This window comes from Cnephaeus nilssonii, assembly GCF_951640355.1.
Source record: "Cnephaeus nilssonii genome assembly, chromosome: 21".
Classification (NCBI taxonomy): domain Eukaryota; kingdom Metazoa; phylum Chordata; class Mammalia; order Chiroptera; family Vespertilionidae; genus Cnephaeus; species Cnephaeus nilssonii.
The window spans coordinates 41,555,837-41,583,637 of NC_137092.1; the positions used below are offsets into that span (position 1 = coordinate 41,555,837).

Genomic DNA, 27,801 nt, shown 5'->3' on the forward strand with positions numbered 1-27,801 from the left:
ATACCGTGTGCAGAGAGGGGCCTCTGGAACTGATCATGTTTCAGCAGCAGAATTGCTCAAACATCTGACTGTCATTTACAGCCAGCACCTCCGGGCTGGCCCGTGGAAAACACCACGCCGAGCAGCACTGGGAAATGCTGCAGAGGGCCGGGGAGGGTCCCTGGGGGACCTCAGCCCAAGGCTATTCTTGTACTTGGATTTCACTTATTGGGTGTGTCCCTTCCGGCTTTGCAGGTGAACTTGAGAAATCACTTAGCTCATCCTCCTTGGCCGGGAAACGCCACCACGATGCACATGGAGCCCAACTCCTCGCTCTTGGCCGCCCGGCGCGCCTGTGGGTCCTCACCTGCTGATGCGCGCGGGCCCCGTCACCATTGTCCTGCGGGCTCTGCACGGAGGGGCCCCAGGTGGTTTGGCTGTGGTTTGTCACCCTGGGGAGCTGGTGACAGTCAGGGACTTGGACGGTCCTTCTCTTCAGGCGTTGGTTGCCGTGGAGGTGAATCTAGGGCCGCTTTTCCAGGTTGTTTCGGACGAGATTCAGGAAAGCTGCCGGGTAACCCGGGCTCACCCGGAAACGGGCTGCGGGGCGGATCGCTGTAATCTTCCGAGGGGCAGTCCAGCTCACGGCGAGATTTCCATCTTTTCGAGGCATTGAGCTAGATAGGGGTGAGGGTGCCCCGGTCCAGAACACCCGCCCTGGGTGGCAGCGAAGGCTCGCCTGTCTGTAATGGAAGAAATGTGAAGAGCGCCGTTGAGCCTGTGAGGCCACGTGCTTCTTGTATGTAAGTTACATGTTATTCATGTAGTCTGCAGGGTGGAGAGTTTGAGAGGATTAGTGAGTAAGTCAGTCACCTGCAGGACACACGACCAGAGAGGATCAGGCCTCACTCGTGCCTCAGCGTGAGCCTCCTGGTTAGTAACCCAGCTGTCCGAACCGCACGGAGCCTGCGCTGGGACAGACTTCAGATTTGTGCCGGTGGCCTTGTACTAATGAATGTACGAAATGCCTTTATTTTCAATATTTTTATTGATTTCAGAGAGGAAGGGAGAGGGAGCGAGAGAAACATCAATGATGAGAGAGAATCATTGATCGGCTGCCGCCTGCACGCCCCACACTGGGGATGGAGCTCACAACCCGGGCATGTGCCCTGACTGGGAATCGAACTGTGACCTCCTGGTTCATAGGTTGATGCTCAGTCACTGAGCCACACCAGCTGGGCCCGCCTTTATTTTCAAAAGCACGTGTGTTCTCACTGAACCAGCGCCACCCGGTAGAAATACAGTGCTGCCTAGGCATGCAGTTTAAATGTTCCAGTTGTCCCACCCAGAAGTAAAAAGAAACAGGTGCAATTAATGTTAACAATATACTTCATTTCACGCAATAGATCCCAAGTAGTTACATGTCACCATGTCATCAATATAAAAGTCATTAGTGAGATACTTTGTGTTAATTTTTGTGAAGTTTTAGAAATCCCGTGTGTATTTTACATGTACATGTACGGTCCACATCCATTCAGATGGGCCACCTTGAGGGCTCAGTGCCTCAGGCAGCTGGTGGCAGCTGAAGTGGCCACAGCTTTAACCTGCAGCGAGGCAGAGGGTGTCAGAGCGGAGAGAGGGCAGGAAAGAGGAAGAAGAGCCCCTTCTGAGTAGAGCTCCGTGGTACCGGGTTTCTCAGACATTCTCCTGTTCGAACTTTAACGGAAAGCACTGGCTTCCTTTATTTAACACCCGCAGGAGACTGATCAAAACAAGAACAGTCACATAGACTAAGCTAAAGCGGCTGAGCGGTGAGCGCGGGCGCTGTGGCGGCGGCGGCGGCAGCGTGAGATGGGCTTTGGGAACAAGGCTGTGTCTGCGCTGTGAGCTCGGCAGGTCTGGACACGGTGGCCTTTCCCCCTCGAATGCTGGGCACAGAAGGGACCGTCTTGCGGGGGTTAGTGGGGGCTGACGCGGATTCCTCACGTGGCGTAGCTCGCTCAGCCGGTGTGTGGTGCATGGCAGGGCCTCGGCACGGGTACTGAAACCGTCCTCTCCCTCCCCCTGTCTGTCTCATGAGGGCACTTGGCCCAAACTTTCTCCCCGTCACCTGAACCGATGTCCTACTCTACATCCCCGGGTCTCAGTTTCTGCTGCAGCCCCGGCCCATCGGCCCGCTGTAATGTGGCTGTTACACAGATCAAGATCTTAAAGTTGAAGCACCCCTAATAGGGGTGATAAATCCTCTGGGCCCATTCCAGATCCGTGAGAAATGTTCCCTGAAGGCCTAACTCCAGGCCAGGTGAGCAGACCACAGTACTTTCACTTTTGACCGACAGGTGGCAGCATCGTCTAAGCCACCGATCTCAGCGCCCCTCCCGCAGTGGGTTCCTTTCTGTGCTTTGCAATTCATTCTCCCCGTGGAAGGGAATTGTCATAAAAGTCTAGCACTGCCCTCGCTGGTTTGGCTCAGTGGATGGAGCGTCGGCCTTCGGACTGAAGGGTCCCGGGTTTGATTTTGGTCAAGGGCACATGCCTGGGTTGTGGGCTCCATCCCCGGTAGGGGGTATGTGCAGGAGGCAGCCAATTGATAATGCTCTCTCATCATTGATGTTTCTGTCTCTCTCTTCCTCTCTGAAATAAATAAAAATATATTGATTAAAAAAAAAAAAAGTCTGGCACAGTCCACTGTCAGCTCCCAATGTGTTGGGGGGAAGCCGGGATGCAGAGCTGCTCATTTGGGGACACGTGGGGATCAGCCCTCAGGCTCGGAGTCAAGGTGCCTATGGGGGTGGCCTGGGCAGGGCCCCGGGGGGTGGGGGCAGGATAAACCGCTCTCCTGCAGGTGATCGCCAAAGGTCAAGGCGTGGGGACAGAAGGGTCAAGGGGTCGACCCTCCGAGGCAATGGAAACAGCAAGAACCTCTGCTAACAGAGGCAGCCAGCTGACCCCGGCGTGGGGGACCCATGTCGCTGGGCCGCTGTGGCCACTGGGAAGGGGCTTTCTTACTCTCACCCCCTTAGCAGGCCCTGTGATCTTTGAATGAGAAGGACGTGGTTAAAAAGTTATTCTGGGGTTTTATATCTTGTCACCTGGAATGTAAGCCCCCACACCCAAAACGATGACAGTTTGGCATCACTGATAAGCTTTAGGCACCGCGTCCCTTTCCTGTTTGAATGAACAGCCGTGCATCGTGAAATCGTTCTCGCTTATTTGAACAGCTCCCTGCCCCGCCCCACATGTGAGCCAGGCTGAGCGGTGTCAGCCTCCTGTGTTTGCCTCCTCGGACCCGTCCCCGAGGCCGAGGCTTCCCGACGCGCAACCTTCCATCTTTCAGGGCCACATGCTGTCCTTGCTTCCAAGTCGCCTGAGCACTGTGCTCGCTGTGGAGCTTTGCTGGACCCCTCCCCCCGGAACGAACCCCAGCCCCTCTGAACTCACAGGAGCGTGGCACCTCCCCGGCCCTCTCAGGCCACGAATGCCTTCTACCTTACGTTACGTGAGCGTTTTTTATTTTTTTTGTATATGTGTCTTGAGGTGTTTTTTTTTTTTTTTTTAATATGTTCTTATTGATTTCAAAGAGGAAGGGAGAGGTAGAGAGAGAGAGAGAGAGAGAGAGAGATAGAAACATCAATGATGAGAGAGAATCATTGATCAGCTGCCACCTGCATGCCCCTACTGGGGATCGAGCCTGCAACCCGGCACGTGCTCTGACCAGGAATCGAACCATGACCTCCTGGTTCATAGGTTGACGCTCAACCGCTGAGCTATGCCGGCCGGCTCTATCTCTTAACTCTTTCTGTTCCTCATTTTGCTGTGACATGGGGTTGTATATGGAGGTGTTTTGCTTGTTGAATATTTGTTTACTGAATGGCTGGCTGGCTGTCAGGACCCTGCCATGTCCGGATAGCTCCTTCCTCCTCATCGCATCAGACGGAGCCCCCTGGCGCCCTGACCTCTCAGCTCAGTGGCGGGGAGCGGGCTGAGGTGGAGAGCAGTTGGTTGTGAGTGGTCAGTGTCTGAGTCGAAGGCATAGGCAGGTGCTTGGTCCTTCTGAGATGCTCTAAGGAACAAACTTCTCCTCTTTGGGGACAAGTCTGCCGTTCACGGCATCTCAGCGTCCGGGGGGGAGGGGGGGTTATTGGGCTGTTGGACGTGGTCGCCCCGCAGAGGCAGCCCCGAGAATGAGCCCTGAGAAGGCGGGGCGATGCCGAGGTAAAAGGAAAAGTGCTTGTCGTGGGAAGGCATGCTGGGCCCTGGGAATCCTCACGTTGGGTGACTGCACACCCACCACTTTCGGCTGTTCCATGTCTCATAGGTAGAGCCCATTAGACCAGCAGGAGCACAGCCAGGCCACTGGGCCCAGTTTGGAGCAGCCCGTCTGCCGCTGGTGAATGCAGCCGGGAGGGCGGGGCCGGGCCGGGCGGAGCCTCCTGTCCCGCCCAGGCTTCCTGGCTTTCTCCGGCCACGTGCGGCGAGCGGCTTGTATGCAGAGCGCAGTCGAGCTCCCAGGACAGAGGGATGGAAACGCCGCGCGGTGTGATGTTGATTTGGGTTTCATGTCAGGTTTCGACCACACCGCTAGTTGCAGCTCTTAGCGCCTTACCAGCGTGGGCAGAGCTGGGCTCGTCCTTGGCCGGGATCCAGGTGTCACTGCCTCCAGGCACATTTAAATCTGTAGCTTAGTGAGCGAATGGGATCAAGAGAGAACAATGAAGGCATTCCCGCCCAGAGCCTTTCCTCCCCGCCCCCGCCATCTAAAAGCAGGGAAGGCGCCCTGCCGGTGGCTCAGCTGGTTGGAGTGTCACCCATAACCCAAAGGTTGCATGCTAATTCCCGGTCAGGGCCAGCCCAGGCTTCCGGTTCAATCCCTGGTCGGGGCCCGTACAGGTGGCAACCTATCAATGTATCTCTCTCACATTGATGTCTCTCTCATTAATAAACACATCCTTGGGTGACGATAAAAATAAACAAACAAACAAACAAACAAACAAATAAATAAGCAAGCAGGCAGGCCTCTGGGATGGCAGCTGCTCCAGGTCTGAGGCTCCAGGAGGAGAAGGGACTAGAGCTGCCGGTTGAGCTGCGCCCGCGCCAGAAGGAGGCATTTCAGGAAGGGAAGCGGGAGGGCGAGGCTGAGAGGCGGCAGCACTTGGAGAGGGTGGGCTTGACCCTGGCGGTCCTGTGCTCTGTGGAGAGTCGGAGGGGTGGGGGAAGGGGACTGGAGGAGTTCTATTATCACCAGGAATGAGATGTTCCTTTGGAGTCTTTTAAAGAAATTGCAGCAAAGATTTCAATTGCTTTTCAGATCTCGTCGAAGACCAGCTTGCTCTTTCTTCGGCGTCGCTGCCTCGCTGCAGGGGTCAGCTTCCCACACGTGGCAGGAGCTAAAGAGCCAAGATGCTAGTCCCGGATTCACTGTCATGTGCCGTGCGGTCGGGGAGGGGTCCACAGGCGCTGAGTCCATGCTCAGGGGTGCCCTACGACCTCTTCGGAAGGGGCCACGGAGGGGATCCCCTCATCGCCTCATCTGCAGGTGGTCACAGCGAGGCCGGGATCTGAGGGTCTTCAGTCTGAAGTTCCTCCTTCCCCTAGAAGCCAGCTCCCCTTGGTGCGGGCTGCCCCGTGGTAACTGCGGTGCCCGTCGACACCGGCTATGTGCAGGGAGAGCAGCAGCTCAAAGGGGCAGGTCTTTGCAATTTCGCCCTTTTCCTGCTTGTGGTGAGCAGGGCTTGTGACCTGATCCCGCTGGTGTAGCGATTGGGCTGCAGTGTGACCAGGAACCAGGCACGGAGCCATCGGGCCTGGCCGGACCGCTGACCTTGTCTCAGAGAATCCCTGAGACTCAGGCGGGTCGGGGCTGGGACCGGAAAACCCGAGGCCAGGGCGGGCTCTGGCGTGAGGGTCTGTGGTGCAGGCGGCATCGGCCGAGATGCGGGCTTCCCCTGCTGGTCTCCGGGCTGTCAGTTCAGGGCAGGGAGCTTCCGTGCGAGTCCAGATGGGCTCCCGGCAGCTGACGGAGGGAGCGACCCTGCGGCTCGAATGTCGGAGCAGAAGCAGATTCTGTTCTTTCTTGTCCCATGAGCTGCTTCCTTCCACACGTGAGGCAAGGCACTGCCAAGGGAGCCACACGTCCATTCAAAGCGCTGCCCTGGGCCGGTTCCCGCCGTCATTGCAGGAGGGGACGTACACACACCAGTCTCCCCGGGGCTGCGCCTTGGTTCCCCGAAGAGACCCCTGGGAAGGAAGGTCCTGCCTGGATGCACACGCTGTGGAGTGTGCGTACCTGATGGCCTCACCTCGCGTGTACTGTGTATCCCTCAGGACTCTGGGTCGCAGGCAACGGTTAAAGCGCCAAGTTAACTACCATCGCCATGTCACGCCTGTGTCACTGGGAAGACCCTGGCCATGTTGCTGAGGCCTGATTGTGTCTCAAGGCCCCCTCCTACCCCCCGACCCCCCTCCTGTTTGGCTGCCGCGTCTGTGTGGTGTCCTGCAGGCCGAAAGGACTGAGCAGCCGGCGGCACAAGGCATTGGAGTCGGTCTGAGCCGCCTTTGCTGAGCCGGGTTTCCTCATCTGTGAGGTCACAGCACCTCCGCAGAGTGCTGCGTGGATGTTAATGTCACAGAGAGGAGTGCGCCTCTGTGGCTGAGCGTGGGCTTGGGCGTCACACCGACTCCATCACGACGTGACGTGTGTGAAGTGAGGATCGTATGGCGCCCGTGTTACGGGCTGTTGGGATGTGAGAGCTGCAGTGAGGTAGGCAGGACCTCTGTGGGGGGCCTGGCACAGAGGACCACCCAGTGCAACGGGAGCTGTTATTTGAGCAGAATTTTGAAATGTGACCGTTAATGGTTTGCATGACAAGATGAACTCAGGCACAGGGCGTGGCCAGGAAAGGGGGCAGCTTGGGGTGGGGCAGCAAGCAGGCCAGGGTGGTGCCCTGGAAACCAGCTCCGCTCCTCATGGGGACAGACGCTGGGGTCACTCTCACCGCCTTGATGCCCTCAGAGTCAGTCTTACCCATTCAGTGGAGGCGGAGCTTCCTTCTCTGAGGGTGGAGCCAAATTTAATGAGTAAGGAGGGGGATCAAGTTGAGTAAAGGATTCAGATTAAACACAAACAAACAAACAAACAAACAAAAAAACAAACAAAAAAAAGGAAAGAATAAGAGAATTTTCCAGAAAAAGAGCTAAATGAAATGGAGATAAGGAAGCTGAGGATTGGATCAGTGAATGAGAAGACAAGGTAAGAAAAAAACCACTTAATCAGAGAACCAAAAAGAAAAATCAATGAAAAAACAGGTGGACACCTTACAGGAACCATGGGACAACATGAAATGTAATAATATTCACATAATAGGTGTGCCAGAAGGGAAAGAAAGTGAGCAAGGGATAGAGAAAGTGTTTGAAGAAATAATGGCAAAAACTTCTCTAATCTGGTGAAGGAAAAAGTCATACAAGTTCAGGAGGCACAGAGAGTCCCAAGCAAGAAGAACCCAAACAGGCCCACGCCAAGACACATCATAATTAAATGCCAAAAATTAAAGACAAAGAGAGAATCTTAAAAGCAATAAGAGAAAAGCAAACTGTTACCTACAAAGGCTGTCAGATGATTTATCATCAGAAACTCTACAGGCCATAAGGGAATGGCATAAAGTGTTCAAGGTAATGAAAAGCAAAGATCTGAAACGAAGATTACTATACCCAGCAAGGCTTTCATTAAAAACTAGAGGCCCGCTGAGGCCGGTTTGGCTCTGTGGATAGAGCGTCGGTCTGCGGACTGGAAGGTCCCAGGTTCGATTCCGGTCAAGGGCATGTACGTTGGTTGCGGGCACATTCCCCGGTGGGGGGTGGTGTGCAGGAGGCAGCTGGTTGATGTCTCTCTCTCATCGATGTTTCTAGCTCTCTATCCCTCTCCCTTCCTCTCTGTGAAAAATCAATAAAATATATATATTAAAAAAAAAAAAACTAGAGGCCCGGTGCACGAAATTTGTGCACGGGGCAGCGGGGGGGGGGGGGGTGTCCCTCAGCCCAGCCTGCACCCTCTCCAATCTGGGACCCCTCGAGGGATGTCCGACTGCCCGTTTAGACCCAATCCTGGTGGGATCGGGCCTAAACGGGCAGTCGGACATCCCTCTCACAATCCAGGACTGCTGGCTCCCAACTGCTCACCTGCCTGCCTTCCTGATTGCCCCTAACCACTTCTGCCTGCCAGCCTGATCACCCCCTAACCACTCCTATGCCAGCCTGATTGATGTCTAACTGCTCCCCATGCCAGCCTGTTTGCCCCCAACTTCCCTCCTCTGCTGGCCTGGTCACTCCTAACTGCCCTCTCCTGCAGGGTTGATCGCCTCCAACTGCCCTCCCTTGCAGGCCTGGTCCCTCTCAACTGCCCTCCCTTGCAGGCCTGGTGCCTCCCAACTGCCCTCCCCTGCTGGCCATCTTGTGGTGGCCATCTTGTGTCCACATAGGGGCAGGATCTTTGACCACATGGGGGCAGCCATATTGTGTGTTGAAGTGATGGTCAATCTGCATATTACTCTTTTATTAGATAGGATAGAGGCCTGGTGCATGGGTGGGGGCCAGCTGGTTTGCCCTGAAGGGTGTCCCGGATCAGGGTGGGGGTTCCCTTGGGGTGTGGGGCAGCCTGAGCGAGGGGCCTGTGGTGGTTTGCAGGCCAGCCATGCCCCCTGGCGACCCAAGTGGAGGCCCTGGCATCTGGAATTAATTTACCTTCTACAATTGAAACTTTGTAGCCTGGAGTGGGGGCCTGGGCCAGCCAGGGTGTGTGGAAAGCTTTGCTTCTTCCATTGCCAGGGGCAACCCTAGCCTCCCGCTCTTTCCAGCTCCGTGGCTGCCACCATTTCTGTTTGAATTTGTTTACCTTCTATAATTGAAACTTTGTAGCCTTGAGTGGAGGCTTAGGCCAGCAAGGGCAGGTGGAAAGCTTGGCTTCCTCCATTGCTTGGGAAACCCAAGCCTCCTTCCTGCTCTCTGTGGCTGTAGCCATCTTGGTTGGGTTTATTTGCATACTCACTCTGATTGGCTGGTGGGTGTGGCTGGTGGGCGTGGCTTGTGGATGTAGCGGAGTGATGGTTAATTTGCATATTACTCTTTTATTAGGTAGGATAGATGGTGAAATAAAGAGATTCCCAGACAAAAAAAGGCTAAAATTGTTTATCACCACCAAAACAGCACTATAAGAAATGCTAAAGGGACTGCTGTAATGAGAAGAAGAAAGAGAGAGAGAAAAATGTAGGTATAAAGAATTAAAATGGCAATAAATAAGTACCTATCAATAAGAACCTTAAATGTAAATGGATAAAATGATCCCATCAAAAGACATAGGTAGCTGAATGGATAAAAAAACATGATCCAATTATATGCTCCCTACAAGAGACCCACCTCAGAGGAGAGGACTCACATGGGATGAGAGTCAAGGGATAGAATATATTTTTCCATGCAAATGAAAAAAAACACCAAAAAACTGGGGTAGCAATACTCATATCTGACAAAATAGACTTCAAAATGAAGGCCAGCACAAGAGACAATAAAGGTCACTAGATAATACTAAAGGGATTGGTCCAACAAGAGGATATAACCCTGGTAAACAGATATGCACCAATATAGGAGCATAAATGTATAAAAATATTTCTAGAGGACTTTAAGGGAAAGATCCACAGCAGTACAGTCATAGTAGACACTTTAACACCCCACTGAGTTCATTGGATAGATTTTCCAGACAAAAACTTAACAAGGAAACTATGACTCCAAAGGACACACTGGATCAGATGGATTTAATTGATATTTATAGACCATTTCATCTCAAAGCTGCAGAATATACATTCTTTTCAAGTGCACATGGGTCATTCACAAAGATAGACCACATGTTAGGACTCAAAACAAGTCTCTACAAGTTCAAGAAGATTGAAATCATATCAAGCATCTTCTAAGATCACAGTGGAATGAAATGAGAAATCAACTATAGTAAAAACACTCAAAAACACTCAATAGGCTAAATAGCATGCTATTAAACAATTAATAGGTTACCAATGAGATCAAGAAAGAAATAAAAAACTTCCTGGAAACAAATGAAAATGAACACACAACCAAAAAGCTATGGGACACAGCAAAAGCAGTCCTGAGAGGGAAGTTCATAGGACTACAGGCCTACCTTAAAAAACAAGAAAAATTAATAATAAACTATTCAACCCTACAACTTAAAGAATTAGAAAGTGAACAAGACAATCCCAGAGTAAGTAGAAGGAAGAAAACAATAAAGGTTACAGCAGAAAAGAATGACATAGAGACTAAAAAAAAAAAAAATCCAAAAAAAAAAAATCATTGAAACAAAGAGCTGGTTCTTTGAAAAGATAAGATTGATGAACTGTTAGCCAGACTCATCAAGAAACAGAGAGGACCCAAATAAATAAAATCAGAAATAAAAGAGGCAAAGTAACAATTGACCCCACAGAAATACAGAGTTGTAAGAAAATACTATGAACAACTATATGCCAACAAGCTGGATGAAATGGACAAATTCCTAGAAAAATACAATCTCCCAAAACTGAATCAGAAAACCTAAATAGGCCAATAACAACCGATGAAATAGAAGCAGTAATAAAAAAACTCCCAGCAAACAAAAGCCCGGGTCTAGATGGCTTCATAGGGGAGTTTTACCAAACATTCAAAGAACTAACACCTATCCTTCTCAAATTAGTCTAAAAAATCCCAGAGGAAGGAACACTTCCAAGCTCTTTTTCTGAGGCCAGCATTATCCTAATTCAAAAACCAGATAAAGACACTACAAAGAAAGAGAATTACAGGCCAATATCCATGATGAACATAGATGCTAAAATCCTCAACAAAATATTAGCAAATTGCATCCAGCAATATATTAAAAAGATCATATACCATGATCAAGTGGGATTTATTCCAGGGAAGCAAGGCTGGTACAATATTCCCAAATCAATAAACGTGATACATAAACAAACCGAAAGACAAAAATCACATGATCATATCAATAGACACAGAAAAAGCATTTGACAAAATCCAACACCCATTTTTTGGTAAAAACTCTCATTTAAGTGGGAATAGAGGGAGCATGTCTCAACATGATAAAGGCCATATATGACAAATCTACAGCGAACATTATACTCAATGGGCAAAAACTTAAAACCATTTCCCCTAAGAACAGGAACAAGACAGGGATATCTGTTCTCATCATTCTTATTCAACATAGTACTGAAAGTCCTAGCCACAGCGATCAGACAAGAGAAATAAAAGGCATTCAAATTGGAAAGGAGGAAGTAAAACTCTCATTATTCGCAGATGACATGATATAGTACATAGAAAATCCTAAAGACTCCACCAAAAAACTTCTAGATTTAATAAAGAAATTCGGCAATGTAGCAGGATACATAAGTAACACCCAGAAATCGATGGCATTTTTATACACCAACTAGAGGCCTGGTGTATGGATTGTGCACTGGTGGGGGGCGTGGCCTTCGGGGATCAGCCCACTGTGGGAACGCCACTCATCCAGATCAGCTGAGTGGTTGTGGACCCACCCTCTGAGCGGCTGCTCCCACTGTGGGAGCGCACTGACCACCAGGGGCAGCTTCAGTGTTGAGTGTCTGCCCCCTGGTGGTCAGTGCACATCATAATGACTGGTCGACCAGTTGTTTTGGTTGTTCTGCCATTCGGTCGCTGGGCTTTTATATATATAGATAGATAACGAATTCTCAGAAGGAGAAACTAAATAAACAATCCTATTTACCATTGTAACAACAACAAGTATTAAGATACTTAGGAATACACTTAACCAAGGAGGTAAAAGACTTATACTTGGAAAACTATAGGACATTGAAAAAAGAGATAGAGGAAGATATAAACAAGTGGAAGAATATACTGTATTCATGGATTGGTAGAATTAACATCATTAAAATGGCCATACTACCCAAAGCATTCTACAGATTCAATGCAATCCCTATAAAAATACCAATGGCATATTTCACAGATCTAGAACAAATACGCTAGAAATTTATATGGAACCAAAAAATCCTCCAAATGGCTGCAGCAATCTTGAAAAAGAAGAAAAAAGTTGGAGGGATCACAATACCAGATACCAAGTTATCCTACAAAGCCACCATAATCAAAACAGCCTGGTACAGGCACAAGAACAGATATATAGATCATGGAACGAACATATAGATCAATGGAACAGAACAGAGATCTCAGAAATCCATTGTGCTCAATTAATATTTGACAAAGGAGGCAAGAGCATACAATGGAGTCAAGATAGTCTTTTCAATAAATGGCGTTCTGAAAATTAGACAGATACATGTAAAAAATGAAACTAGACCACCAACTTACACCATACACAGGAATATCTTAAAATGAATAAAAGACTTAAATATAAGCCGTGAAACCATAAAAATCCTAGAATAAGCCATAGGCAGCAAGATCTCATATATCTCTCATAGCAATATGTTTACGGATACATCTCCTAGGGCAGTGATGGCGAACCTATGACACACGTGTCAGCACTGACACGCGTAGCCATTTCTGATGACACGTGGCCGCTGAGGCGGCCGCATGCCGAGGATGAAACATTTGCTGCTCCTGAGGATGAAACATTTGCGAAACATTTTTTCCTCAAAGTGACACACTACCTGAGTTATGCTCAGTTTTTTGGCGAAGTTTGACACACCAAGCTCAAAAGGTTGCCCATCACTGACCTAGGGCAAAGGAAACTAAGGAGAAAATAAACAAAGGGGACTACATCAAAATAAAAAGCTCTGCACAGCAAAAGAAAAAGGGAGCCCACTGTATGGGAGAACATATTTGGCAATGATACATCTGATAAAGTGTTAATATCTAAAATACAAAAGGAACTCATTCAACTTAACAAAAGGAAGACAAACTATCCAAGTAACAAATGGGCAAAGGGCCGAAACAGATGCTTCTCCGAAGTGGCCAAGAGACATGTGAAAACATGCTCCAAGTCCCTGATCATCAGAGAGGTGCAAATTAAAATGACAATGAGGTATCCCTTCACTCCTGTCAGATGGCTGCCATCAACAAATCTACAAATGACAGTGCTGGCGAGGATGCGGAGAAAAGAGAACCCTAGTAGTCTCCTGGTGGGAATGCAGACTGGTGCAGCCATTATGGAAACAGTATGGCGTTTCCTCAAAACATTAAATATGGAGCTGCCCAGTGGTCCCACTTCTAGGAATATATCCTAAGAAACCCGATAACACCCATCAGAAAGAATGTATGCACCCCTATGTGCATAGCAGCACAATGTACAATAGCTGAGATCTGGAAACAGCCCAAGTGCCCATCAGTAGACGAGTGGGTAAAAAGCTGTGGTACATTTACACCAGGGAATACTATGCAGCAGTAAAAAGAAGGATCTCTTACCCTTTGAGACAGCATGGAGGGACCTAGAGAGTACTATCCTAAGTGAAATAAGTCAGAGAAAGACATGTATCACATGATCTCACTCCTATGTGGAATCTAATGAACAAAATGAACTGATGAACAAAATAGATCCAGAGACATGGAAGCATGGAACAGACTGCAGAATCTCAGAGGGAAGGCGGGGTGGGGGCTGGGGAGAGATTAACCAAGGAACTTGTATGCGTGTGTGCATAACCCATAGACACAGACGATAGGGTGGTGAAGGCCTGGTGCGGGGGCAGGGATGGGCCAGAAGAGGTCAGGGGGTGAAAAGCAGGGGACAGCTGTAACAACAATAAAGATTCAAAAAGGGTACCGATGCCTGGGCCGGAATCCGGGCCAGTTCTCTCCGAATCTGCGGGTGGTGCCTGGCGGAGTACGTACCAGCCTCCAGGTGCTTTCCTGGGGCAGCCCAGGTCCAGCTCGCTGCTCTCCTCTGAAGCCAGGCTCCCAGCCCCTCCCCTGGGGAGCTGGCTGTGGTTTGAATTACTGTGTAGTGGGCCTGTTTTTCTGGGGTGTTGACGGCAGTAATGTGTAGGAATCAGCTTTTAAGGGGGTGTGGATGTCTTAAGGGCCCAGCCATGCTCCAAAGAGAGAGTTTATTGTCCGAGACTGCCTTGCAGCCAGCCAGGCTGTTCGGGACACGAGGTGTGCCCAGGAATAGAATTTTCCCTGCCCCAGGTCACTGGCGCCATCTCGGGACTGACAAGGCTCCCGAGGACCTAAAGTATTTATAGCTCTTACAGTATTTCCGCAAGGTAGGCTCTGCTGCCAGGGCCTGACGCGGGGCCACTGAGAGTCACGGAGGTGAGGCGCTGGGCGCTGGGCGCTGGGCTGCGGGGCAAATGCCTCCAGCAGGGAGAGGGGCAGGCGCCCTTCCCGGAGAAGGGAAGGGAGGGAGGCTGGGGCACCTGCCAGGCCTCCTCCTTCACCTTGTCTGCAAAACGTTGCAGAGGAGTCAACTGAGACCCTTTAGAAACATACTTATTGAGGTGTAAGTTACATACTGTAGACTTCATCTGCCTTAAGCGTACTAGTCAATGAGATTTAGTGAAGTCACAGGACTGTGCAACCTTTGCCACAATCCAGTTTTCGACTCTTTCCACCACCCAGGGAGGTCCTTCCTGCCTGTTTGCATCGGTCGCTGCTCCCAGCCCGGATCCAGGCAGCCACAAACTGTCTGGATTGCTGAAGCTTTATGACAAGTTTTGCAATTAGTGAGTCTCCGTCCTCCAACTTTGTTCTTATCTTTCTTTTTTTGTTTTGTTAATCCTCACCTAAGAATATTTTTTCCATTGACTTTTAGAGAGAGTGGAAGGGAGGGAGGGGGAGAGAGAAACATCAATGTGAGAGAGGAACCTCAATTGGTTGCCTCCTGCATGCACCCAGACCGTGCGGGAATGAACCTGCAACCCAGTTACGTTCCCTTTGCCGCCAGAGCTGACCACCAGCTTCGCCTCCACGTCTGGCTGCTGCACAGAACCGATAGCCCTTTTATGGTCTTACTGGTCATGGACGATTCGTTTGGCCTTATTTTCTAACATGAGCGTTGAGACGGCCTGGATCAAAGCCACAGGCTTTGAATTTGAATCCCAGGAATGAACACCTGTTAGCAACAGAAACAGGCCAATGGCAGAATCGTGCAAAACCAGACGTGGAAAAATTAATTCTGTTAATTTCCTTAACACGCAGTCTTTTTCTCTGGACAGAGAGGGAGACCCGGTTGGGAGAGAAAACACGAACCGGGCGTCAGGAAGACCTGGTTGCTGACCCTCTCAGTCCTGCCAGGTCCGAGCCAGGGGCGAGGGCGATGGTAGCCCTGGAAACCTTGGTTGTCTTCCCCACGACGGGACAGCAATCCCGTCCGAGCTGTGGCGAGGCTTAGTGAGTGGGCAGCCACTCAGCGACCGCGGCTGTGTCCTGTGGGGCCCGGTCCTCCCCTGCAGGCGGCCGGGTTGGAGGAAGCACGTACACTCTCCCCGCCAGGTGTCCTCAGCCCTGGGTGACCTTGACGTCTCGGAGTCAGCAGCTGTGTAGGCGGAGCTGAGCGGAGGGTCCTTGCCACAGGCTATCCAGACACGCTGCCCGCAGCCCCTTGAACGCAGGCTCCCCACTTGCAGTTCTCACTGCCCCGTGATGGCACCTTAGCATCACTTCCCCTCGAAGCTCTTCTCTTATGGAACCTAATCTCCTCCACTCAGTCCCACTCACCCTGCGTTTATTGAACCTAATCTCCTCCACCCAGTCCCACTCACCCTGCGTTTGGTGGGCTTTGAGGCGTATTTTAAGTACATGTAAGCGGTGTGGTGTGGCAAGCACTCGCTTCGTCAGCATCGGTGTGTGAGGCGCCTCCTTTGCGGCTGGCTTTGTCCTGGGTGTGCAGGTGCCCTCTCAGAGCTTCGTGGCATTCTGGCGGGAAGGTGGGGAGATGGCACTTCTTACCTTTCAGACCACTGTTCAGTGTATTTACCTGTTACATTTGATTCTTGTCTGAGGTCACAACAGACCATGTATGCGTGTGCGTGTGTGCATGTGCGTGTGCACGCACATGTGTGCAGCGGATTTTGAGGGCCTGTAATTCCAGGCAGAGGGAACAGCCTGTGCGAAGGCTCTGCTAACAACAGGGTGGCCAGGAGGCTGGGCCCAGTGAGCGGCGGGGACCTGGCAGAAGATGATGTCAGCGGGTAAAGGGAGGGTAGGGGGAGGGGAGGCAGATCTCTAGGGCCTGGTGGGACGTTGTCCGGATTTGGCTTTTCCTGGGCGGTGTCCTGGCTTTGAGTGTCATAGCTGGCTCTCATTACTCTCCCTTTCCCCTCAGCATTGTGTTTTGTGATCCATCCATGTTGCTAAGCATCCATCTAGTCAGTTGCTTGTAACAGCTCCCTAGCACTCTATAAATTTCACCCCTCTTCCCAATCCCCGTCACCACACGGAATACCGCGGTCGGTGCCCATGTGTGTTCCATTATGGATGCGTGTGATCACGTATGTGGGCTTACTGGGTGGCAGGGCGGGCACTCGCTGGGTACGTCCTGCTAGGCCGCTCTCGGGCGGGCTGTTCACGTCCCTTCCTCAGTGACCTTCCCAGGACCCCACATCCCTGCCAACGTGTGACACTGTCCAGCTGTCACTCTTTGCCAATCTCACAAGTATCCGGTGCCGTCTACTGCTTTGCTTCGCGTTTCTCTGATTACTAAGGAGCGTGAGCATCTGTCTCTATGCCTGTTGGTTTTGGAGGTTTCTTCTTTGATAAATTGCCCACTCATGTCCTTGGCCACGTTTTCTATTGGGATTCTTGTATTTTATTTTTGATTTGCGGGAGTTTCTTGTATATTCTGGAAAATTTCTGTAGTTGATTTCAGAAGGTTAGGTGTGAGGTGGCCTTTAAGGTACTCAAGTCTAACCACCCCATTTTATGGTTGGGGAACTGAGGCCCACACAATAGAGTGATTTCGTAAGATCACACGCATGGTGGGAAGCTGAGGCTAGATGCTGGTCCTTTCCCACCATCTCGTGTGAAGGAAGCGGGGTCCTCGTGAGGCAGGACTGAGCGGAGGTGAGGAGAGGAGCTGCCTGGCTGGTCGCCCTTCGTCTGCCTGCGTGCGGGCACAGGGCCACCTGCCCTGAGACCAGCGCTGGACTCCAAGGCCCCTGCAGTCCCTGAGACCCAGGTGTGAGCATTCTTCCCGCTCACACGCCGCCACTTTACTTCAGGCCTGTACCTCCTCATGTGTGACCCGTGTTCCTGACATGTTAGTGCGATTCACCCCGAGGACACACTCAATGCAGAGGACGGCCCCGCCCCTCCTGAGGACCGTGCCCAGGGCCCCTCATTTCATGAAACACCCCCAGGCCGTTTCCCTGGCCACCTGGCTGACCTCTCCCGTCCTGGGCCAGTCTCCCGCCTGGAGCATCCCCTGCACAAACCTCACTGTCACCGGAGGTGCTCCGTCCGCTGTGCCATCCCTGGCTCTTCAACGTCGGGGCCGACGTGGCCTCTGCCAGTTGGCCTCCGGCTCCCCCGGGACTCAGGCCAGGGCACAGCGGAACGCAGAAGCGGCAGCGAGTCGGGCACCCTCGCTGGGCACTGGCCTCCGGCTCGGTGGGACCCCTCTGTGGAAGGCGGTTGAAGACTCCTCTGGAAGGTGCCACACCTAGACCAGCCCTCTTTCCCTTAAAAGCCCACTCCTTTTTACCAGCTCCGTGCACAGCTGCATTAGAGGGGTGTAGTCCCACAAAGCGGGGGTGAGAAACGCCCGGCTCCCCTCCCCTGCGGCTCCCCTCCCAGGGCGGGCACTGACACTCGGCTGGCTTTGTGGCATCGCTGAAGGGCACGCTGCCTGTTCCCAGGTGACCTTTCTGCCTCAGGCACCGTCTGTGGACGTCCCGGGCGACGAGGAGGAGGTGCCCGTCACCCCCTGCCTTCTGCACGCGCCCCTCCCCACGCCCCGTGTGGGCAACAGCTCGGGGGTTCCCTGCTCAGTGACTGCTTCGCCGTCTGAGGCTGAGTCAGCATGTGGGCGCTGCCTTGGCTCCTGCCCGCCGCTCCCACCTCCCCTTCCGTTCACTCATGGAATTGTGTCCACTGTCCGTCCAACGAAACACTGACATTCCTGCACTTCTTCCTGCTCCCACTGCCCTGCACTGCCCCCCCCCCCCCAGCACTGCAGTGAGGCCGATCCTGTTTCCTGTCACCCCCCGCCCCCCCCAGCCACAGCGGGCGTTCTAAAGCCCACACAGGGCCTGCGAGCCTCATGCCCGGAGCTCTCGGGTTGGGGTCCGCAGGGGAAAGTGCAGGCTCCCGCCTCGGCGGGCAGGACGCAGGCTTGTCTTCCCGGCGCCCAGACCGCGTTTGCCGGCTGCAAGGTTGGGGCGGTGAGACATGTGATGCAGTGACGCGCCATTTCCAGGCCCAGGCAGCTGAGCTGTGTGCCCAACACCTCACTCTCGGCAGGGAGCCCCGGACTGTGGTCCAGGGCCTGGAGCTACAGGAGGGAGGAGGGCTGCCCTCCCCACACCGGACTCCACGCCCGTGAGAGGAAGTCTTCATCCCGCTGAGCCAATGACACTCCGGGTTTACCTGTTACTGCAGCACAGCCTGACCTAGACCTGAGTGACAGGTGCATCGGAGGCCCTGCAGGGTCCGCCTCCCTTCCCTCGAACACAGTCTCTCTTCCTTCCCTTCGCCTGGACCCCACTCTCACGGCGCCAGCCCGAGGCTGCCCACAGCGCCGGGCCACTCCGCTAGCCCTTCAGGAACCTCAGCCACTCGCGGCGCACAGAGCGCGGGCGTGGGGGGCAGGCAGCCTGGGCTCCGCCTGTTCTGCCTCCCTTCAGCTGTGCGATCCGCAGCTGGTCACTTAGCCTCTCTGAGCTTCAGGCAACAACCACCCCGCCTGGTGCTGAGGGCTGGCCCGGAGAGCTGGGTGTGGGCCTCCCTGCTCTGCTCTGAGCAGGGCTCACACCACCAGCTGCTGGCTATGTCGCGAGACATCTCTGGTGGGGGGGGGCGGGCAGCTTCCTGTGGGCCTTGGGTGGCTTTGCGGCGGCCTGGCTGGACCTGCCCGGGCCTCACTGTCCCTGGGAGCTCCTGTGAACGCTGGGAGCCACTGTGGTCATCACAAGAGGGAGCGTGGAGGCGCCCACGGGCGAATTCCTTAGTGTCAGCGCTGTCACTGCGTCTGGTATTTTCCCCCTTGATTCACTTTCTGCTGGACCCCCCTCCCCAACTGCTTACACGTGGAGGGCTCACCTTCATCCTGTCCTCCCGGCCCCTCCCCCCACGGAGGGCGGGCGAGGTGCTCATTCAACACCAGGCTGCCTGCTTTGGCGCGACTCCCTCAGCCCTGGGATGCTGCCCCGTGTTTCCAGACTTTTCTGCCATCAAAACTTTATTTTACTAATAGGCTCCAGCCTCTACGACAGCTCAACAGGAGTGGGGGCGGGTGGGAGAGAAGGGGGGCCTGGAGGGCAGGCCTGAGTGTGGCCCCCGGCGCTAGATCAGCTGAGGGAAGCCGTCCTGGCCGGAGTCCGACCTTCTCTGGAAGATGCGCCTGCTGACCTCCACGGGCTGCCCGTGCTCGTCCTCGTCCTCCGCCTCGCTCGACTTGCGCCGGGCGTTCTGGTAGACCACGGCGCACACGCCCGTGAGCCAGGCGGCCACGGTGCCCGCCGAGAAGATGCAGAAGCCGATGAGCAGCAGGAAGATGTAGTCCTGCTGGTCCAGGTGGGTGATGCACATGTACCGCAGCGGGTTCCCCACCTGCGTGATGGGCCAGCCGGCCAGCTCGGTGGGCTCCACGCACGTGGCGTTCTGATCATCTAGAGGAGAAGCACAGCAGGAGATGGTGAATGGCGGAGCCCCAGCGTGCTGAGGTCAGAGGGCACCTGGAGAGGCTGCCTGAACCCTGGCTACTCAGGGTGTGGGCTGGGCGCATCACCTGGGCCTCATCAGAATGCAGCATCTCAGCCCCCACCCAGCCCTCCTGGGTCAGGGTCTGCAGCCTCATGAGACCCCCAGGTGCTCTGTGCACAGGAAGTTTGAGAAGCGTGGAGCCCGGGACCGCCTCCTGCCCCAGCTTAGCTTCCTTCCGGTCACCTTCTGGTCTGAAAACGGGCTTTGCTTTCAGAAGTCCTCAAAGATCCAACTATCACCACATGGCGGGAAGGTTTGGAAACTTAGCCAGATGGCCATGGGGCATGGACACTCCACAGCCCACCTTGATGTTCGCCATCTCCCTCCCTCCCTCCCTCCTGGGGTCCCAAGCTGTCTCTTTCTCTGCACTGTGCCTGAGCCCAGCCAGGACCACAAAGGCCACCCAAGGCATCACAGCCACTTGTCTCAGCGCTCTGGGGCCAGATTCCCGGAAAGCCTATGGTGGCTTCCCCGTGCACTGCGTCCCCAGCCAGGAGGAGCCAGGGTGGTGGGGGGAGAGCCATTCGGGGAAGCATCACTGGCTGGTCACATGCTCCACACGCATCTTCAGTCCTTTTTAGAGCTGACTTTGTGGCCCGGCTCCTCCTCTGAGCACCTCCCATATCAAGCCCCGTGGACTTCAGAATAAAACAGAAAAAAAAAAGCGAGCCCTGGGTTCAAGTCCAGACTGTCATGTAGTCATTTCGTACACGTTAGCGGGATGGCCGGCTCTCTTCCCGAATCCCAGCCTCATCTTAGCCGAGCAGAGAACGACACCTCTTCTCAGAGTCCTGGCGAGGATGAGCGGCCGGGGTGGGGGCCGGGGGGACAAGCTTTTGAATGAACTGCAGGCATCACTCCATGGGGCTTACACTCAGGGTGGGACCAGGGCTTGAGTTAGCAAGGCTCAAAACCAAGCAGCTAGGATTTACCACGTTCTGATGACATGCTAAGGGACGCACACATGCTCTCTCATGGGATTCTTAGAACCACCCGCACACGGGACGTTATTGTCCTCTTTTATCCAGAAGGAGACAGACTTAGAGCTGGTTCGCATCTTGAAGGTTCCAGATATCCCAGGATGCAGGCAGCACGGGGAAGATGAGAACGTCTGACTGAGCGATCCCAGCGTGTTCTGCAGAAGTCCCCGAGCCTCAGAGCTGGTGCGGAGGGCAGCACCCCTAAACTCCGGGTGGAACTCCAGACCCTGTGGCGGTGCGCTCCTCGCTCAGGGAGTGAGGGGAATCTGTTTGTGTTAGAGTGAGAAGCAGGGGAAGGCGAGTAAGGAACCGTGACTGGAGCTGACAGCAACCTGGAGGGAGGCCCCTTCCCTCTTGCCTTGGGGAGATCGCCTCGGGGAGGGGCGCCCCAGGCGTCTACACTCTGTCTACAAAGGGATTCCTTTCCTTCCTCTCCTCCCCTCTGTCACAGACGCCTGGCTGCATCTCCTCCCAGGGGACCCCTCCCCAGCACATCCACGGTAGGCCCTCCTGGAGGTGACAGGTGTCCCTGGAGGTGCAGGGGCCCAGCGGCCACGTGCAGGGGCAGCGTCCAGCTCAGACAGGACTAGGCCTCGGCCTGGCCGCTCTCTCCTGCCACCCTGCCAGCTGGGGGCGTGCAGGAGGCAGCCAGTCAGTGATTCTCTCTCATCACTGATGTTTCTATCTCTCTCCCTCTCCCTTCCTCTCTAAAACCAATAAAAAATATTAAAAAATAGTAAAGTCACCAGTTAAGTGTGCATTTGTCGACTTCTCCATGTGGTTCTGTCTGGTTTAGCTTTACGTGTTTTCAAGCGAAGTTACCAGATGCCTAGGAAGTTCTAACTGTCACCTCTTCCGGGACAGTTACCCTTCCCCTGAACCTTTCCTCCTCACCTCAAGTGCTCGCCTTACATCGACTTTGTTTGATGACGTTGGAGGGCCGGGTGGAATTTCTTCGGGCCAGGCGTCCCCTTGTGTGGCCTTCCCCACCCTTTTAAGTTTACTCTCCCATGTTCCCATGTGTAAGGTATAGTTCTGTGAGCAGCGCGGAGCTGGAGTTTGCTTTTCATCCAGTCTAGCGATCCATGTATTTGAATCAGCCCATTAACATTGCTGTTCGTTTCTGTTCACCCTACTTATTTATGTCCCTTTCCCTCTACTTTGTTGCTTTCTGTTGTCTTATGTCATTTCCTTTTTTTAAATGGTCCATCCTCCCCCTAGTCTGGTATGATGACTTAGAGGTTATAGAGCCGTCTGCTGGCCTGGGGTGCCTGACGTGTAGTTAACTCTTTCACCCCCCAGGTAGTTTTAGTCATTCCCAGGCTACAGAGTGAATACACTGTTTGTAAAGTGTCCCCTCTCTGGCTCTCCTGATCTCCTTGCCTCTGACCAAGAGCTACCAGGCGCCGTGTGCACACGTGCATGCACGGCTCAGGGCCTCGCTCACAGCACACAGGTGACCGGGCCCCTGCCATCCCTCGCTCCACCCCATTCCACGGCCAGGGCCTTCGCCCCAGTTAAAGCTCCCAGCTATAATTACAGGCATCATTAATGTTTAAGTTCTTCCTGCAAATAGTTCCTAAGGAGACATAACCTACCCCTTGTTTATTTCCATGTGTAGCACGCTGCTCACAGGTGGAAAGCCATGTGCCGGAATCCGATGCCGGGAAGCAAGAGTTTCTGGGTCCAGAGCCACACCTGCTCGTGCAGGCACCCAGGGAGCCCCTTTCAGAAATCCAGCCTGAACCCCATGGTTCCGAGAGGAACTGCTTCTTCCCTTGGTCTGTCGAAGGGACTGTGGCTCAGCCTACATTGCACGTTCCCCAGAAGGTCACCACAGCCCTTCGTGGCTGGTCCCTGGCTCTTTCCAGTGGCACCCACATGCTGCTGGGTCACCTCCGCACGGGGAGCTCTTCCCCCCACCCCCACCCCCACCCCAAGGGAGACGAGGCGGCCCGGCTGCCTGCTTTGGCCCACCGTCACTGCTGCCCTGCAGGCCCGAGCACATGGGAACCGAGGGGCCGTACCTGGAGGCCTGGCATTCCTGAGCTCCCAGGAAACTAGGTCACCTGCTCAGGGATCCCACCTGGACTGAGTCCGGGAGACTCACCAGGACCCTTCCGGAACCGCAGCTGGCCCCCATCGTTTCTCGGATTTTCTGGATGGTTTAGGGTCATCGACTCAGCTGTGCGTCGGCCCCTCACTGCCCTCCTGAGGCGGCCCGGGCTGTCAGCTGGAGGGAGCCAGGCCAGGTGCTAGTGAGAAGGTGGGGGGCATGCTGGCGGAGCACTCGCCAGCCAGGAATGCCTGCTCCCAGCAGCTCCCCGCCTGTCCCCCCCCCCCCCCCCCCCCCGCGACTGCAATCCCTGATGGAGGAGATTGTCGGTGGAGAGTGCGGGGACGTGAATTCATTCTGGAAATCTACGTTTTGGCAAGTCATGGGTGACTTTCTACTTTCTGGGTTGAAATGGGGCCATTGTCCAATGACAGCTGCCTTGAACGCAGGACTAAGATGTTCTCTGCTCAGATGCCCTCGAATGACATGGACCCGAAGCAGCTAGGCCCGAGCCATCTGCCCGCTGCAGACGCCCCGGGGGGCTCCGCCCGGCCTCTTGGCACTGCTGCCCAGACCACAACTGAGAGCCGACACAGGGCCCCTGGCCTGAAACGGTCCCCTCCCGCCCCTGGTACCTGCCCCTTCCGAGTTCTCACCGTTTCTGACTGTCCCCTGTCACATCGCAAATGCCCCGTGAGGCAGGCGTTACGTAACATCATCAACCACTAACATCCCAGCGCGGGTCATGCTGGAGCAGCTGCTGTGGGTCTGGAACACAGGCCATGGCCACAGCGTCCTCAGAACGTGGCCAAGGTGCACCTGCGCCCCACTCCCTCCCGCCCAGCTCTCTGGTCAGAATTCCTGGCCGGTTAGAGCTTGAGAACCACTGGTTAAGCAGGCCAGGCCTGGGAGGAAATTCCAGGGCCTGTGGGCGGGATTGGAGGTGTCGTTCTGGTCAAGTAGAGGCAGGAAGACAGGAGGCCCCTGGGAGGCAGACTTAGAGGCTGCCTGCTTCGTGATCATACCCCTTAACGGTGTGACCAGGGCCTCTCTCTACGGACACCCCCCTCGGCACCGACCCATCGAGGCGCAGCTGGGACCCTGTCTGCTGGCCACTAGCTCCCTCTCACTTCATCCCAGGGCCCCTTCCCTCTGTTTCGGTCCTTGGGCTGCCAGCCGGAAGTGGCCTCAGAGAGCGTCTCACCCGGCTCCCGAACCCCGAGCACAGAGGGGCTTGGAGACTCAGAGAGGGCCTCGCCCTGAGCTACCTGGGCAGCGCGGGCACCGGCACCTGCTCTCTGCCTGTGTTTCCTCTGCGTCCCTAGGCGGTCTCATTAGAGACGGGAACTGCGACTTCGTCCTCGGTGATAAAGGACCCCAGCAGCTTGTCCGCATCGTGGACGTACATCAGCGTGTGAGCTGAGTGGACTGCGGCTGCCCCGTGGCAGTGGGGCGTGCTGAACTTGGATGTGGGGAGGTCGCCGTGCTGTGAGGAGCTGGATTCTTAAGCAGCCCGAATTCAAAGGGGGTGGCCAGTGCGGTAGCCACGAGCCATTCCTGTGGCCGTTCAGATGAAGTGAATGAAGTAAATGGGACATTCCGTCCCTCATTTGCACTGGCCAAACTCCAAGAGCGCCGAGGCCCCACATGGGCCCTGGACAGGACAGCTCGGATGGAGATGGGGTCCGCTGGCAGCGCTGGGCCGGACCTGGGGGTGGCGGGGCAGGGGGCGCGGAGGCCAGGTCCTCTGCCCAGGAGCGTAGCGTCACGTGCGTTTCTGAGAGCACCCCAGAGGCTCCGACCCGTCCGCGCGAGCTCAGTGGCACTCCCACCTTCCGGCAGCAGCGACGACTGGAAAGTGATTAGCGTCCGGCAGGAGCTGTCCTCTTGGCGGCCTCTGTGGCCTGTCCTAACTGCGAGGGCGCCCGGCAGCCCGCACAGACCGCGCCCCTCCACTGCCGGGTGTTCGGGCTCCGAAGTGAGTCCTGAGCTCTAACAACTGGATGGTTTTCGATGCGTCTGGTGACTAACTCACCAGAGGGTCTCTTAGGTAAGACCTTTGGTAATAGCATCCACCTTTCGCTATTCCTACTCAGTGTAGTTACCATGAAGTCTGAAGAATGAGGCGCCCTCTACAGCCGCTCAAGGGTGGGAGTGGGGGTCGGGGGCGAGCTTGGCAGACAGGTGACCTGGGAAAGACACATTGTTGCCCTGCCTGGCGCCTTTTGTGTGAGCACCTCTCCATTCTCCCCTGGACCCGACTTCCTTCAAGGTGCCAGGGTAAGCTCAGCTACCTGGGTTTCCCAGGAATCCCCTCCCCCCTCTTGCAGAGCTGATCAAGGTTTAGGGGCACTTGTGTCATTTGGGCCAGAAGTTCATGTCGTTTCGTAGGGTCCTCTTCAAGGTCAGGGCACTTTGGGGGACCCCGAAGGGTGAATCTGAGATGCCTAATTTCAGCCCCGTGGGAGCAGGGGGCGGGGAGATCCGGGGGCAGAGGTATTGCTCGGTTCCCTCCACATGCCCAGCTCACACTACATTGGTGATTCCTTCCCCCCCGGCCATGTCTGCCCCACAGTGGGGCTGACCTCCTTTGCCCTCGTCCCTCGAAAGCCACCTGCGTGTCCACACCTGTTTCTGGAGGTGGGGCTTGTCTTTAGGTGAAGATTCAGTTCCAGACTCAGCAACAGCCACCTGGCTCTGCGGGCCACGCCCAGCCCCATGGCCCAGGCTGAGGCCAAGCCTTGATCTGGGTTTAGGTTTTGTTCTCAGGGTCTGAACTCCCGTGTCCATAACTTGCCCAATACCCAGCTCAGTCCTAGGTAGGTTGGTCTGAAAGATGAGGGAGGAGGCACCAGGTGCCCAGGGGCCATGGCATGAGGGTGGGGACAGTGGATAGAAATCTACCTGATGAGACTTTGCCTGTGACATTGACGTCTCCTGCTGGGATGGTGGGCACGGGAAGCCCATTCTCCCAATTCAGGCCGTCCCCGTCTGCCTTACAGGGGAGCGCCTCGAAGACAAAGGACTGTCCTATCAAAGCCTGTCCCCTGCCTGACCCTCGCCCTCTCTCACTGTCCAGGTGCTCATGTGCCCCCTCCTTGCCTATCAAACTCCCCCCTCTATATATCACACTATTGGATTTCTACTGCCTGTGAGAGACTGAGGGTTCTTAGATCCGGAAACATCGGGTCACTGAGCCCAAACAGCTCCCCAATGGAATACAGTGTCCCTGTATTCCTTTGCCCTACTGGTCCTTCATCATTTCCACACACATTGTTTCATGGTGTCAGGACACCTCTGTATGTTTGGTAACATTATTGTCCCCACTTTATGGGTCAGGAAACTGAGGCTCAGAGAAATTGAGTTTCCCAAGGGCAGCTAATGGGCAAGTGCTGAGTTTGGGACTAGAACTCAACTCTTTGAATTCCTTATTACCTCTCCAGTCAACTCACGGATGGCCCTGCAGAGCAATAAGAATGCTTTCAATCAACTTCCCTCCCATCCTGACCAGCTCTTTTTCTATTTCATCATTATTATTTTTAAATATTTTAAAATTGATTTCAGAGAGAGGGAGTGAGAGAGATAGAGACATCGATGACAGAGAAACATCCGTCAGCTGCCTCCTGCACGCCCCCTACTGGGGATCCATCCCTCAACCCGGGCATCTTCCCTGACCGGGGATCGAACCCGTGACCTCCTGGTGCATGGGACGACACTCAAGCACTGAGCCCCACCGGCCAGGCTGAATATCTTTTGACTTCCCCTTTTCTGGAACCCATGGGTCCGACTCCAGCACATCCTCCCCCACGCCCCTCGCGCCCTCACCTGGGTGCTTCAGATGGGACACGATTAAGTAGATGGTGAAGTCCAGGAAGGAGCAGTTGCACTTCCAGGGGTTCCCGCTCAGGTACAGGGTCTGCAGCGTGAGGAGGTGTTGGAAGGCACTGTGGTCCAAGGTCTGCAAGCCGGTGTTCCTGAGGTCCAGGTGCCTCAGGGAGCTGGTGTTGGCGAAGGTGTACTTGTTCAGAGCCCGCAGGTGCGGGTTGTTGGCGATGTTCAGCTGCACCAGGCTGCTGAGCGTGGAGAAGCTGTACGGGGAGATCCGGCTCAGGTTGTTGGAGCTGAGGTCCAGGTAGATGAGCCTGAAGACCCCAATGAAGGTGTAATCCATCACCTCGCTGATCAGGTTGTCCCGACAGTCCAAGTAGACGAGGTCGCTGAGGAGTCCTAGATTCATGGCCGGCAAATAGGTGATGCTGTTATTGTTCAGGAAGAGCCGCCGGGTGTTCAGGGGGATGTCAGGGGGGTACTCCGTTAACTGGGTCCCCGTGCAGATCACTTCCTGGGCTTGGCACTGACAATTAGGTGGACACTTGGACCCCGACACCAGCCCCATTCCAAAGGAGAAGAGTAACCACCTGGGCCCAGGGCCTGAAGCGGGGGACATAGTAGGCAGCCACGTGTGACTGCTCTCCTTCCACCGTCTGGGACAGGCCGCTGTCCCTCTGAAGGCTGCGGAGGGGCGGGCGGGGGAGGGGCGCCGGAAAGAACCAGCGGTCTAGCTTTGTGCGGAGCGATTTTCCGTTACAGGAGAAGCGAACAGAAGCTGAAACGCGAGGCCGCCCAGCCCGGTGGCTGGCTCCCAGGCTGCCGCTGGAAGCCTGCCCGCCTGAAAGGTCTCCCCCTGCCCCTCGTCTGCAAGTGACAGGGAGCCGGGGCAGCCACGTGACAATGGGGTGGCCAGTTGACCCCTTTGTGATGTCAGCAGCTCAGGGGACTGCCTGGCCGAGGAGCAGGCCCTGCCTCGCCTGGGTGTGTGTGTGTGTATGGCGGGGGGGCGGGGGGGTTGAGTTTGGGTAAGGGGCTGTCTCTGGGGGCGTGGGGGCTGCAGTGTGTGTGTGT

General features: G+C 54.5%; 2 protein-coding genes across 2 annotated transcripts in view; one reads left to right on the forward strand and one right to left on the reverse strand.

The window, feature by feature from the left end:
* The window catches only part of RXRG (retinoid X receptor gamma), a gene marked incomplete at its 3' end in the record, with an annotated part of 147,052 nt that overhangs the window by 27,807 nt on the left and 91,444 nt on the right, over nt 1-27,801 (forward strand). The window lies entirely within an intron of this gene.
* Nucleotides 19,444-27,346, reverse strand: LRRC52 (leucine rich repeat containing 52; the record flags this gene model as incomplete). Its single annotated transcript, XM_079761373.1, has 2 exons — nt 19,444-19,769; nt 26,725-27,346. 2 exons carry the CDS (start codon nt 27,344-27,346, stop codon nt 19,444-19,446), a joined length of 948 nt encoding a protein of 315 aa, XP_079617499.1.